The sequence below is a fragment of the Taudactylus pleione genome, unplaced genomic scaffold (genome assembly GCF_031769625.1).
Source record: "Taudactylus pleione unplaced genomic scaffold, aTauple2 ptg000089l, whole genome shotgun sequence".
NCBI lineage: Eukaryota > Metazoa > Chordata > Amphibia > Anura > Myobatrachidae > Taudactylus > Taudactylus pleione.
Window position 1 is genome coordinate 10,253,792 of NW_028284491.1, and position 14,467 is coordinate 10,268,258.

Genomic DNA, 14,467 nt, shown 5'->3' on the forward strand with positions numbered 1-14,467 from the left:
CTCGCCGCCCCCTCAGCCCAGCATCCTGGCCGAAGCAGCCTGTAAGTATAACCACTGCTCCTGATTAGCAGGAGTAGTGGATGTATAGCTGGGCTCAGTGACATATTGCGGCTATCACTGTTAAGAGAGACCTGACTTCCCCCCGCACCACCTTCTCCCTGAGTCCCTCCTCGGGTTACTGGGGACATAGTCAATTGTGATAATGGGGGCAGTACAATTCCCGGTCAGAACACCGGAGTTAGCGTGGACGGAGCTTATTATTATTGGAGGCCATAGCATCTGCCTTCCATACCGAGCCGGTAATTGGCGCTTCATGCATATCTAGCGGCGCCTTCTGTAGTCAGGCTCCCCCTCAACTGCTGCGCTGTGTGCACATGCTGTCAGCATAGCGCTCTACAGTAGAGAGTTCTCAGAGGTAAGTCGCCGGCTTTTTCGGGAGTCTGTATGGTGGGCTGCCAAGGCTGTTAAACTAAGTCCCTCTGTTTACAGACCGCCCCCCGGGGAGCACTCCACCTCTGGTCTCTATTAGTGAGCAGATTGCGGCATCCCACTGCTCCCATAGCAGGAAGTTTACAGCGCGGCCCCGCCATTTTGAAAAGTCCTGCTCCTAAGAGGGCTGTTCAGTAAGAATTCTTTCCTCAATTCAGCAACAAGAGTCAGGGAGTCTCTCTGCTAGCACAGGAGCAGTCAGCTACCGTAAAGCAGCATCTGACCAGCGTTTCTGCTGGTATAATGCGTAGTGCTGATAGATGGAAGGCCGCCACATCCCGCTGTCTGGATGGATACCGGCCTCGGCGCGTACCTCAAGGTGCTCCTTATAAGTGAGTTCTGTTTCATTATAGTGAGGGCACAGCTAGCAGCGCTATTTGTGAGAGATGACCTTTCCTTCTCTTCACTCTGCAGAAGCGCTGGTGTTGCTCTTGTGGCAAGTCTAGCCTAGCGGGGATGTCGCCATTTCCTCTTTTACTGGATTTTCTAGGAGTCCTTAGTAGCGCCGCGTACACAGTGTTGTGTGAAGTGTTTGTTAGCGCTGCCTTATACACTTCTGAAAACTGCTCAGTTGGGAGGTTTTCAACAGATGCTGGTAGAGTCCCTGTTTTAATAGCTACAGGGACATAGTTGGCATTTTGGTTAGACTTGCTAGCCTCATAGTGTGTTGGATTAAATGCCAACTTGTTTGCTAATTGCATAAGCTAACGCATGGTGGCTCGTGCCTTAGTCCTGCGTCTGGGAAAGCCACCAAAAGCGGGTTCATATCCTGCACCCTATGCCGTAGCAGAATGACAGCCGTCCACACGCCGCACATGAACAGTCTCCCTGTGGAGGTAAGCCACGTACGTGTGTGTGCATGTTTTATATATATATATATATATTATAATTACACTATGCTCTGCTTTAGAACATATACATGTCGAGTGAACGCTGTCTTTGGCTCAACCAAGGTCTTGGGTCAGTTCCCTCCATAGCTCTAACTATTGCTCATGTTCTACTTACAAGATTAAGAGTTGACTATTATACTTTAATGTAGGTACCTGTGTGTATGTGTACATGCATGTGTGCTGGTCCCTCTGCACCAGGGGTGGGGAACCTTATTTCTGCCGAGGGTAATTTTGATATATGTATAACATTATTCGCGGGCTCGGTGCAGGCCACGCTCCTCCATGTGATGTCACACGGGGGCGGGGCCATAATCGCCGGTGATTACAGCAATGCCCGGAGAGCTGTAAGGGCAGTGGTGTGACTGTCTGAAGCGTCCTAAGGATGCTCCGGGCACACAGCTGCATAGATTCTGGCTGCAGGGTGCCATTCTAGGCTCCCTGCTAGCTAGATGAGGCTAGCAGAAAAAAGCTCAGAGGGCCAGGCCAAATGATTCCGAGGGCCTTATATGGCCCCGGGCCTGAGGTTCCCCATCCCTGCTCTACACCCACGGATTCCCCTCCAGTGTGTCCTAATCACTGCTGTCCACAGTGATCAGGAACCCAGCGGGACCCCCTCTCGGTACGGCTGCCGTGTCTTCAACAGAAGTAGCAGCTGCTGCTGTGTCCCGATCACTGTGGCCAGCAGTGATCGGGGAGCCGGAAGCTCTCCCACCCCCTTCCCTGGTGCGGCTGCCAGTCCTGTGACAACTACAGATGCAGCAGCCGCGGCTGCTGCTCTGTCCCCGGGCCCGGGGAACCTGCGGCACTTCGCACCACCTCCTCCCCTGGTGCGGTTGCCAGCAGCCACACCGGCTACTGCTCTGTCCTCCCGGCCCGAACAGCCAGCGGCACCCTGACACACTCCTCCCCCAGCCAGGCTACACAGTCCAGTGCTGTCCCCGGCTACAATTCCGCCAATGTCCTTCCGTGTCCCAATCACTGCTGGACACGGGGTGTGTGTGTATAGATAGATTAGATAGAACACATTGAGTCCGGCTCTCCTGAATCATACAGATACTGTACCGGGTGTCCGCATGAAGAGACCTCACATAAAAAATCCTGTAGCGTTGCAGCACTCCTTGTCTAATGTAAATATTACACAATCTACATGGTGGTAACAATTAACGTTTCAGTGCTTTTAATGATAGTAGCACTTTCATCAGAATCAACCTAACAAAAGAACATAATTACCTTTTATAAAAGATCCGATATCCGGGAGCGGGACATCCACCCGACCGGCAGCGCAACTAGATGACATCACTAAAAGTAGCGAGTCATCCCTAAGTGCCCATCACCATAGCAATGTGTCACACTACAATAACAAATATACAAGGTACAGAATAGAATAAAATCCTTAGCTACATCTAAATCAGTACATGACAAATTGATTCTGCACAGATGAATACTGATAAGGTATATGAAAATGCACACAAAAATACATATTCACCAGATACTGTAGATCAAATGTCACTTATCACGATCCAACATATAAGCAAGTATATAACGACATAGAGAACATACCTATGTCATATACTTTATGGACGGTGGCAATGCTAGTAAAAAATTTAGAGTATTAGATCTCTGACTATACAAGGCTATTGATTCTATAGCTTAAACCCATGTAGCGTAGAAGCCTAAATGAAATGACTTGAGCCCAAATGGTCATTGAGGCCCCTGGGATAAGGGTTCTTAACTTATGAATCCAGCGGTCTTCGGTCCTTATCCATATATATATATATATATATATATACATATATATATATACATACACTTTTTTTTTTTATTATTTCTTATGTAGAAAATAACCAGCGGCACTCCAAGATTTATGAAAATACAAAATATTATATTAAGACCATAAGCCAAAAATAGTCCGATGTGTCGGGCTCACGCACGCCCCTTTGTCATTCTCCCTAGACAAAGGGGTGTGTGTGTGAGCCCCGAAACGTCTAAAAATTTTTAACTTATGGTCTTAATATAATATTTAGTATTTTCATAAATCTTTGAGTGCCGCTGATTATTTTCTATCCATATTAACCATGTATACAGGAGGCACCCGAGTACCATTACATTGACATAGTGCCGGACTGAAAGTATGTATGTATGTGTGTGTGTGTGTGTATATATATATATATATATATATATATATATATATATATATATATATAATTAGTGTATTTTATATACACACACATATATACACAACGGCACAAGTGTCTTTATTCACCCTTTATTCGCAACAAAAAACAAGTGTCTTTATTCACCCTTGCTGAAGTCTCCGGAGTGCCGCTTATGTGCTGCTGTTTACGGAGTGATCTCCACCTTTTAAGGGCACCCGGAGCAAGCTATAGACCCCTGTTGTGGGCTGCAGAGTGCCGGGCTTTCTGTGAGCTATAGATATCTATGTGCAGTCAAATTAAGATAGTTTGAGTCAGCAGGTTGCTTGAATGTAAAAGTCCGTCCTCTAAACCAGGGGTGGGGAACCTTATTTCTGCCGAGGACCATTTTGATATATATAACATTATTTGTGGGCCCAATGCAAGACACGCCCCCTCTGTGTGACATCACATGGGGCGGGGCCACGATCTGCAACCTGAGGATGCTCCAGGGAGCTGTAAGGGCAGCAATGTGACCATCTGAAGAGTCCTAAGGATGCTCCAGGCACACAGCTGCATAGATTCTGGCTGCAGGATGCCATTCTAGGCTCCCTGCTAGCTAGATGAGTCTAGCAGAAAAAAGCTTTGAGGGCCAGACCAAATGATTCCATGGGCCTTATACGACCCCGTGCCTGAGGTTCCCCATCCCTGCTCTAAACGTTTAAATAAGGTGCTCTCCTTTTGAACTGTTTGACATTAGACCATGAGGGATGCTGTGGGTATACCCTCCTCCAGAAAATCACCCAACAGAAGGCCAAAAAGGCCAATTAAGAAAGACACATATAGGGGTATTCAATATGAAACGTTAACTTCACTGTCGAAGTTAACGTTTCATATCGGAGTTTTTACCTGCGTTAAAGTATCAGGCGCGCTCCCGCTTATCCCCGTATTCAATATAAAATTAACGAAAACGGGAACCTCCCAAGTTGGATTTGCGTAAAGTTACGAATTTTTCCTTAAAAAAATTGTAATACCCCCCTAAAGTTGTAAAAACATGGGGGATCACCATGGGTACCCCCGTTTTAGCCTTTAAATGAAAGTCGGTGATTTAAATAGCCGCAGCAGGTGTTTTTTTCCCGACATTGAAGTGTTGCAGAAGAGCACTTAGGTTATTTTTTTCGTTTTTTAAGTGGTCCCATCAAATTTGGGGTACATGAAAATGGGTACTAGCATATTTTTAAGACCCTAAAGTAAGTTTTTAAAAATTCTGCATTTGTGCACCTGCCGCTATAATTCTATTCTTCAAAACACCTGCCGCATATTTGCAGAATAGCCCTGAAGCTATTTCCCTATTGTTATACAATTTTTTCCCATTTTTTTTTTTCACCCCAATTTTTTTATTTTTTTGGGGTGTTCCTATTTTTTTTTTTTACTTTTTTTTGACACAGTTCTTTTTTAAATGTCATTCCCAGGGGTGCAGGCTATTTTTTTTAAGCCTGCACCCCTAAACCCCAATTCTGCACTTTTTTTCGACACCTATTCAATGGCGAAAAGTTATCCCCGTATCAAAGACTTTTCAAAACTGCGATAAGTCTTTGAATTAAAACTAAAACCTGCGATAATGACGTCATACCTCCGATATTAACGCAAAAACGATGTTATCGCTCCCATATTGAATACCCCTGCAAATGTTTGTTTATGATAAAAACATAGGTTCAACATTTAAAAGTTGTGGTTCACATAAACAAAGTAAGAAACATAACACAGATCTAATAAATCAGTGAGCCAAGGCCAGTGTAGAGGAGATTTTTGAGACCCACCCTCACCTTTAAACAGGTGTGAGCTCAATAGGGAGGGAATATTCACACAATTGGTCAATGGAACTGTAACTGGTAAACCCTACGCGTTTCGTCTTAATCAGGGGTTGGTATCAAAAAAATGTATTGATAACCCATAGAGGTATGGTGGTTTACAGGTACTAATCGACTGTTGGTGGGTACACTGTACTTCAGCTGATTAGTTACCACCAAATTGGGCCCAAATATGATCCAAGTCTGATAATCAAATATCTACTCCTAATGGGTTCATAGTAAGGATCAGAGTTAAGCTCAAATAGATTTACAACGTTTAGTGAGTCAGCGGTAACTGTCCAAAGCTCCTCAAAAATATTCAAAATCTGCAGAAGAACTGGGTATTCTCTTCTGTGAGAGCAAACGTATGTGAACCAGTCTCAATACACACACACAGTAGAGCTTATCTCCCCTTCACGCTAGGGCACTGGAAGTGACGTGAGTGAGGGCGGAAGTGCAATTCCATGCCCATAAAGGCCACCTAAAGACCAAAGTTGTCCGCTCACCATGCTTCGGGCAAGATTGTATTCCCCCTCTATGTCCACATGGATAGTAGGGAATGACGTTGGACAGTAGCTGATGACGTCGGGGTCCTGTCCGCGAAGGGAATCTATACTCTATATACACACACACACAGGATGACCATTGATGGTTAGCACCCCCCAACCGATGTTAATGAAACATCAGTGACTGTGCTCTTAAACAAGCAATGGTTTCTATTGATAGTTGACCCATCGGCTATCGATGGTAGAGCTGTCAACAGCCATTATTACAGTATACCATAAAAATTGGTATTTTTATGGTATACGGTGTTTAATTTTTTTTTCATAAAAAATAGTGTTGGAGAAGTTTTAAAAACATGTTCTTGACCTAATTCAGTCATAAAAAAAAATTTCAGAGCGGTTTTTGGAAAAAAAAAATTCAGTTAAGTGGTTAAGAAGCTATCATCCCAATCTTTATACTCTAAAGCGCAGTTTATACTCTGACACTTTTTATTATCAGTTTTCACCATGGAAACTACTTGTTTAAAAATGTCTGGCCTTGGTTGGAAACAAATCCTTTGCTTAAAGGTAAATCTGGGCACACATTATACGATGTGTGACTAGCGATGCGATATAACGATAAATCGCTCACGCCATACACACTGCATGATCTGGTGTATAACAGTGCAATGTATCATTACATGCATGTAGCAGCATAGCATCAGTCATTTGCATTGTCCCATCTGTGCAGAACAGCAGGTTTGAAGATGAAATGAACAATTGATCAGACGTACACATTATACAATGTGTACGATATATTGCTCCGATCCGCGTCTGAACAATTTATTGTAAGATACATCGTATAATGTGTGCCCAACTTTGGATCACTTTTATGGACTTGTGTATTTTTGGGGGGATTTTGCCTTTTTTGCGCAGTATATTGACCTATATTGTATATGGTTATGTTTACAAATCTATCTGTAACAGTGCGCTGTGCACTCGCTTCAGTAGATGCTTAATTTTTGTAGAAAATACAATGTGTGTACTATATGTATGCGTGCTATTAGAAACTTCCTTTATGTAAGCCAACTTGTCTTTTACTTTTTAAGTGATCTTTATATTGAAAGCAATGCATCTCTCTGTAATCTGCCAACAGCACCTCCAGAAGTTGCCCTGGGAAAGTATGCCTTGTCTGCTAGCAAAATCAGTCACCCGTCTCCCATCACTGCACTTTCTGCTCAACTATGGCCTCTTGAAAAAGGTGCACAAACGCTGTTATTTTTATTACATTTCAGTATGGAAAACTGGCAGTGCATTTTGGTGTCTCGCACATAAAAGCAATGGAATTTAGTCTACACGGTCTGGCTGCCACCACACTTCATTTTATAGCAAGAACATTTTTGTGGCTGTATGTAAAATAGACATTGCCAGTGTTGTCATTTGATGAGGGCTGGTGGATTTGGTTGTGTGTTTTGGCTACTATTTAGCAGTCTCTCTCCTTCCTGCAGCACCAGCCTCAGAGCACTCTTGTTCACGGAGTTGATCCTAAGAAAACTTTTTATGTCCTGAATCCCCACTCAAATCTACCAGGCACAGAGGAGCGTTTCAGGGACTGGTTTAAGAAGTAAGTTTGGTAATTGTGGTGGAGCAGTTTAATTACAATCTGCTGCACATCATTCCTTGTCTAACTTGTCCCCTAATTCAGTCTTAAAGTAAATGTGTTACATTTATTCTTTTAATAGTCTGGGATTCATGTGCATTTTGAGTGTACTGTATAATGTGTAATTTGGTGATCTGACATTTTCCACTTTATACATTTATAATGTATTTCTACAGACTGGGGAATGGCTGTTTTATGTGCTGAAATTATCAAGTAATGCAGCCTTTTCACATAGAACTTTTACATGCTTATGAATACTTACCTTTGGGTACTACAGTTATGTCACCTAGTTAATTTAACTGCAAGGTTTAATTCACGAGTATTTGATCACCACAGAAAATGGCTGCATCCATTTAGTATAAGAAACTGGTGCTCTTTCAGGAGATAATAACTTCAATAACTTCAAATGTGTTAAATTGCTGTTAATGATATATACGATCAGAAAAAGTTATCTGTAGTCTTAATAGCATGCATGCTTGAAACTTGAGTGTTAAAACCTGTACTACAAGAGAGCCCATATACATGGCACAAATGTGTTGGGCATTTCTCTGTTGTCCTATCATTGGGACACAGCATATTGTGGGTTTAGAGGGAAGGCTGGGGAGTAAATAGTTAAACTATTAGAGCTGAAATTCCCTCCACCCCTCTCTTAAGCTCTCCCAACTCCTCCAGCTAGTCAGTCTGCAGGAGAGACAGATTCTAGATGAGTTTTTTTTTTTTTTTTTTCACAGTAGATGCCTGAATCCTCTTCTGGGATCAGACCATATGTTGGGTCAGCACCTGACGTCTGTCTCCGCTGCTGTAGCCCACTCCAGGCCCCAGGAGTGGATCACCAGGCACCTGCACTTGCTCTCAGGCTCTATGTATGCATTGTTGGAGTCCCCCTTACCAGCTGCGTTGTAGCATCACTGTAAGACTGCAGCCACCACAGCCTACAGTAGTAGCGCTAGGCGTACAGGAGGTACAACAGGGGTATTTAGCATACTGAAACCTGCTCCTCAGTCTCCGGTTTTTAATGGGGGCTGTTCCCGTGAGCACATCCTGCTACTGGCTCCTTATTCATACTGTAGTCCCCACTGACTACAGAGGTAGCGCTTGGTGTCTGGGCAGCACAGCAGGGCGCTCAGCACATCGGTGCCTGTTCCTTGGGCTTCGGTTCTCACTGAGGACTATTCCGGGAGCACGGTCTGCTTGACTGTTCATCACCTTTCCATTTTGCACCAATTCTCATGGTGGCCGCCATCTTGGGTGCACTTTCCTTCTTTAGGACACTTCCTGCATATTTTCCAGGAAGTGGCGTCACTAGCTTGGATGGGGTCTGAAGTGGTTAGTTCTTTATTTTGAAGGGGGCTGCTGCTTAGGTTAAGTTTCAGTTAGGATGTGTTCATTTCTCCTGTAAGCTGTTTATAGCCTATTCTTAGACAGGCTGTTCCCTGAGGGTTTGATTTCTGCTATAGGCTACTGTATTTCAAGAGATAAGAGACTTTTCAGAAACACGGTTTGTTAGTAGGCCTTCAAAGGTACAAGATGGCTCCATCACAAAAACTCCTCTTTCTACTTCAGGGTCCATAGGGGGTCCACAGGGTTGACCTTGGGGGTATAGGTTGGGAACCAAATCCGGGCACCACGCAGTTAAAGCTTTTAGCTCCCAGGATGCACTTGGTTCCATTCTCCCTATAACCCAACCCCAAGCCAGAGGCACCTCAGTTTAAGTTGGTGCCCGGCCGGAGTCGGGTCACCGTTTAGTGCAGTGGGGAGCTGGTTAACAGCCCCTAAGCTTTATATTTTTTCTAAGAACAGAGTTTTTTATTTTTACTTTGGACTTTTAGAGCGGCAGCGTCTGACTGTCCATAGGACGTCTAAGCTGCCGCTCCGTCACCCCGCCGGCGCTGAGACGCCAGTACAGATCTGGGGATCTCAGCGGGACCCCAGAGTCTGTACTAGCCGGACTCTGTGGGCGCCCAGGACTGCTGCCGGAGCCACGGGGAGCAGGTAAGGTCGCGGATCACCGCTTCCGGTGATCCGCGCATTTCATATGCAGTCCTGTGCCTCCGGTCTCTGGGGACAGACCGGAGGCGCCGGCAGTGGCGGCGGGCCCCCCCATACCCCGTGTGTCCACTAGACCACCAGGGACTTACTGATCGGCGCTGGGAGCCGGAGTCCCGGGGGGTTAATTGCCGGCCAGGGGAGGAAGCTTTCCCTGTTACAGCGGCTCCTCCCCTCAGCTCGGTGCGCCTTTCAGTGTCTAAAGTCTGGCGTCGCTGAGCTGCTTCCTCCTCGGGCCACGCTTCTTCTGAGGTCTCCAGCGGCCATTTTCTCTGTGGTGCAGCAGAAATCTCCGGAGATGGCAGTTGGTCCTGTCCCCCTGCGTACCTCACCATTAGGTCAGTGTACACAGCGCTATAGCCTTCCCAGACACTGAATCTGGGTAAGTTGAATGCAGTGACATAGTGCAGTATATTGTATGTCATGCTTATGTGTGTGTGGTGTATATGTATATCTATATATCTCTGCATTGTATGTGACTTATGCTAGTGCTGACTGTACTTAATTCTCTCACCTGTCAGTGTATATCTATCCCTTTTCTTTATCTGCCCTAATACAGCTGTACTTAGGGTGGTTCTGAGACCTCACATTTATATACTCGTTAATATTTGTGAGGTTTGTCACATACTGTTGCGTGCTGCACGTTGCCATATTTTAGATGGAACTGTGTATTGCGTACGCTGAAAATGGGTCCCTGCGGCTAATTTTGGCATCAGTCAGGACCAGTATAGCGCTGCTTGATATTTCTGGCAAGATTGGTCAGATATGTCTGACCAGGTGATAGAGCGTTATACTACACCCATTTTTTACTATCCTGCAAGTCATGTTCTGCAGGTGTTAGTGCGGAGGATTTGTTTCATAAAGGGTTCTGTGTGTGGCGTCATCTGGTGCCGGCCCCTTTCACGACCCCCTTGGGCGGTTTGTTTTCTCGGGATCCTCTCAATTGCGGATCGCCGGGCGGGCCCCATTGTTGTACCTCACCTGGGGGCTACTTCACCACACTGCCCTTTTCATCTCGCGGTATCTTGCAGTTTTCTTGCACTCTTCCCCTGTGACACAGACTACCGCTCCCTGCAGGAGTTTTTCGCAGTATATGAATTCCCCCTGGTGCCACAATAGTCTGTCATTCCCCTTGCAGGGATTACCACAACAGCCACCCTGGGTGGATGTTGTACGAAACGCAACGTGGCGTGGTTGATGCCCTGTGGTTACTTCCCAGTTGGCTCTGCTGTGAACTGGATACTGTTTTGGGCTCTTTCCCTCTTACACGGGGCGAAGCCTATTTCAGGTTTTATTATCCATGCTTTGGGGCTGGTAGCAGGTCCATTCTGGTTAGAGTGAATGTTGACCTGCACCTGTATCATACACCCTCAGTCTTACGTGCCTTCAGGTTCCCTGTTGCTGACTAGTGGGTGGATCGCATGGCGGGACTCTGGCTGTTGCCAGATACGAGGTATTACAACAGTGTTTGGCCTCCTGTCCCAAATTCCCTGAGGGTCATCACGAATCCCTCCTGGGGTGGATGGGCATGTTGCTCGTCTGATTACAGACGTTACTACGCCTCCCATTTCTGCGTGGTCGGATTCTTCGGATCCGTAGGGGGTAACTCTGCCTGAAATCAGTATACTCGCTTTCAGGGCTTGTTACCCATCCTACCATGGTTATAGCATGGTTGGTTAATACTATTGCATACTGAGCTGATGCATTTGTAATGTTTTTTCCCCTCCAACACGTCTGGGGTTCAAATGTATTTGGTCGCTCACATAATATATGCAGTTGTCATAGGTGGAAATGCCTATATTGGATATCAGTCTCCTAACTTTCAGAGGTCCGGCTGTGACTGTATCCTCCGTAATACCCTATGGCTGCGCTCTGGGAATGCAGAGGTGCAGATACCATCTAGGGTAGATCTTGTTTGGTCCTGACCTTGACAGGATTGTAGTAACATTGGCAGTACAAGTTCACCGCCCTCAGCTATGCCCACTACAAGGCCTCAGACTAAGTCTGTTAAGTCTTTTTGTCCTCTGGGTCAGCCTAAGGGTCTGTTTCTTCATAGACTGTCGGCCTCTACAAGGGCCGACATATCCAGTACCGAGCAGGCCTGGACTGCCAGCCGATCCTGCTTCTGAACCTACGGATATATCTTCAGCCTGACGAGACAGGCCTACCACTGGGAGATGGCGATTTTCTCAGTTCGCCCAGTACTAATGTCAAGTTGCCGCGGCTACGTGGTTAGGAGGGTACGCCCTCTCTTTGCTCAGATGGCCTCTTTCCAGGTGATGGTACGCAGGCCCTTATTCAGACCCGAACAGGGCCTTACAAATTCAGAAAGCTATACAGTTATTGCGGTAAGCGGAGCTCATTAGGCCATCCCCACTTTCTCAGCGTGGGACTGGTTTTTCTGCTTTCTTTCTGGTGCGTTGGCTGAATGGTCCTCTTTGGCCTTTTTCTCTGTCTCAATTCCCTGAACCAGTTCCTAAAGCTACCTGGGCTCAGGAGGCAATCCCTATGCTCCATCATACTATGTTTGGAACCTGGGGACTTTATGGTCTCACTGGAAATACAGGAAGCATGCCTACGGGTACTTACAGAGACCTGGCCTCAGCATGGACTGAGGTTTGCTGTATCACAGCACTTACAATTTTTCGGGCTCTGCCTGTTGGGACTGTCCTCAGCCCCACAGGGGTTTACCAGCATTTTGGATTTTCTGACTGTTCTCCTGTTCAGTATATCCCAATGCTCCTGTACCTGGACGGCCTCCTGCTCTTAGCAGGATCGCCGGGGTATGCATGGTCCACTATTCAGTGTCTGCCTTTGGAAGGGTGGCATGGGCTCAGTTCCATTCCAGGCCTTTCCATAATTGGCTTATCTCCAGATGGAACGAGTTTTTTCTGTCGGATCACTGTTCAAACGATGATGCTCTCTCCGGAGGCATGTCGGTCCCTTTCCGGGTGGCTATGGTCATCTCGTCCAGGGTATTCTTTGCTAAGGGCAGTGTCTGGTTCGCATCCATTTCAGTGCAGTTGGACGTCTGTCGATTCCACCCTGTCAATTAACTTGTTGGAACTTTAGCCTGTCTTGGGCCTTCACTCTGGCATAGCCCTTGTTTCCCGGTGAACCTGAAAAAGTTCAGTCCAACAGGGTCAGGGCAGTGGCTTCCTTTTTAGCAACACTGTTCGTTGGGTGGCAATGACAGGTATGTCACGCATTCGGACATAGTCCGAGGGTCTCCTCCCGACCATCTTGGCAGCGTTAATTTCAGGTGCTCTCCATTGGGAAGCGGGAGTCTTCAGCCGTCACGACGTGCATCCCGGGGACTAGTTTCTTCCCCAAGAGAGGTTTCATCTCCTGGTGAGCAGGGGGCCCCCCTGAGGTGACCCTCCTGGCCTTCTGACTTTATCACACTATGGTGTTACAGTCCAACTCTGGGGATTCTGACTTTTTGTCGGTGAAGTGGTCCTTCCAATTTGAGTACCTGTGTTCTCCGGTCTCCCTTCTTCCTCGAGGGAAGTGTTTCAATCGAGACAGAGATGCTTTCCTGCTGGTGGCTCCTGATTGCCCCAGATGTCAGGGGTACTTGGATTTTCAGTGTCTCTCCATCGATACTCCATTCCTGATGCTTCACTGCCCGGACCTGTTATCCTTGGTTTTGCCCTGGACCTGTATCGTTTGTCTTTGACTGCATCCCTACAGTGGTCTTATGGCTTCCCTGGCTTTGTCATCATTGGATGGTATTGTACCTGTCGATACAATCCTCCGGTGTCCAGGATTTCCTGATATTCTGGAATTCCCCTCGGCTGGCTTGGGTTGCACCCTCGGCCTGGCCTTCCTGACAGTGCGGATTTCTACACTGTCAGTATGATTAAGATATTGAATTGCTCCGCTCTGGTATCAGTTCATCCTTTGGAGTGTTTTCTGGATTATGCCTCCATTTGTCCTCCCTAGGGACTCCTTGGGAGTTAGTAGTTCTTCGTTCCCTCCAGGGACAGTCAATGGAGCCGCTGGTTGTGATAGCCATTACATGGTCTATTGCTTTGGCTCTCTCTCTTTCTCTCAGGGGGTATATATCAACCAGGTGAGTGTCGGAATTGGGAGCGTTCTCATGTGGCTCCCTCTTCTGGAGGGCATCATGTCAGGGTGTGAGTTGCTCTCACCCTGTGTTTCTTCTTAGTGATTTTTAGGTTCCATATTATTCTGGAACTTATGGTACGGCCATTCAGTCCCCAGTCCTCTCGGCTGGTGTGGCCTCATTGACTGTGGTCCGGCCACTGTGGATTTATGTGATCCGTTCAGGTTCCTTACGGAATTCGGACTCCTTATTGGTGGTCTGAGATTTCTGGTTTTAACAGGAAAGGATGGCCGGCCTATAGCCAGATGTTGGCTGGATGGCCTCGTATGTCTTCTTCAGGGGCCTACCCATGGGTAGGCCTTTCTATTGTTGATGCTTGTTTTTTCTCGGGCCATGTAACCCTCGTGGGCGGCTCGCTGTGGCGCCTTGGCTGCTTTGCCTTACTAGGCGGCCACGTGGTTTTCTGTCCACACCCTTTTAAGGTTCTAGGCATTGGTTTCCTTTGCCTCTCAGGATGCTTCCTTTTTGGCGACGGATTCTCTCCTCAGCACAGGAGCGTCCCCACCCTTGGTTGAACTGCTTTGGGACATCCCCAAGGTCAACCCTGTGGACCCCCTATGGACCCTGAAGTAGAAAACAAGAGATATGGTAAGAACTTACCTTTTGTTATCTGTTTCTACGAAGTCCATAGGGTCCACAGGGCGCCCGCCCTGACGCACCTGGCTACATATGGGCTGTGTGGCTGGTCACCGGTTTTCCGTCTCCCATTTCTGTGAGTATGGTTATTGAGTGCTCCAGTTTTCTCTCTCTCTCTCCTCCTACGGCCTTTGGCTACTTACAAACTGAGGT

General features: G+C 46.6%; 1 protein-coding gene across 2 annotated transcripts in view; it reads left to right on the forward strand.

Annotated features, from left to right (window-relative positions):
- ESPL1 (extra spindle pole bodies like 1, separase) overlaps positions 1–14,467 on the forward strand; it is a 113,873-nt gene that overhangs the window by 89,351 nt on the left and 10,055 nt on the right. For both annotated transcript variants that reach the window (XM_088469163.1, XM_088469164.1), the window contains exons 27-28: positions 7,000–7,104; positions 7,352–7,467. In XM_088469163.1, coding sequence (XP_088325289.1) covers positions 7,000–7,104; positions 7,352–7,467 — 221 coding nt within the window. The remainder of the gene's footprint in view (positions 1–6,999; positions 7,105–7,351; positions 7,468–14,467) is intronic.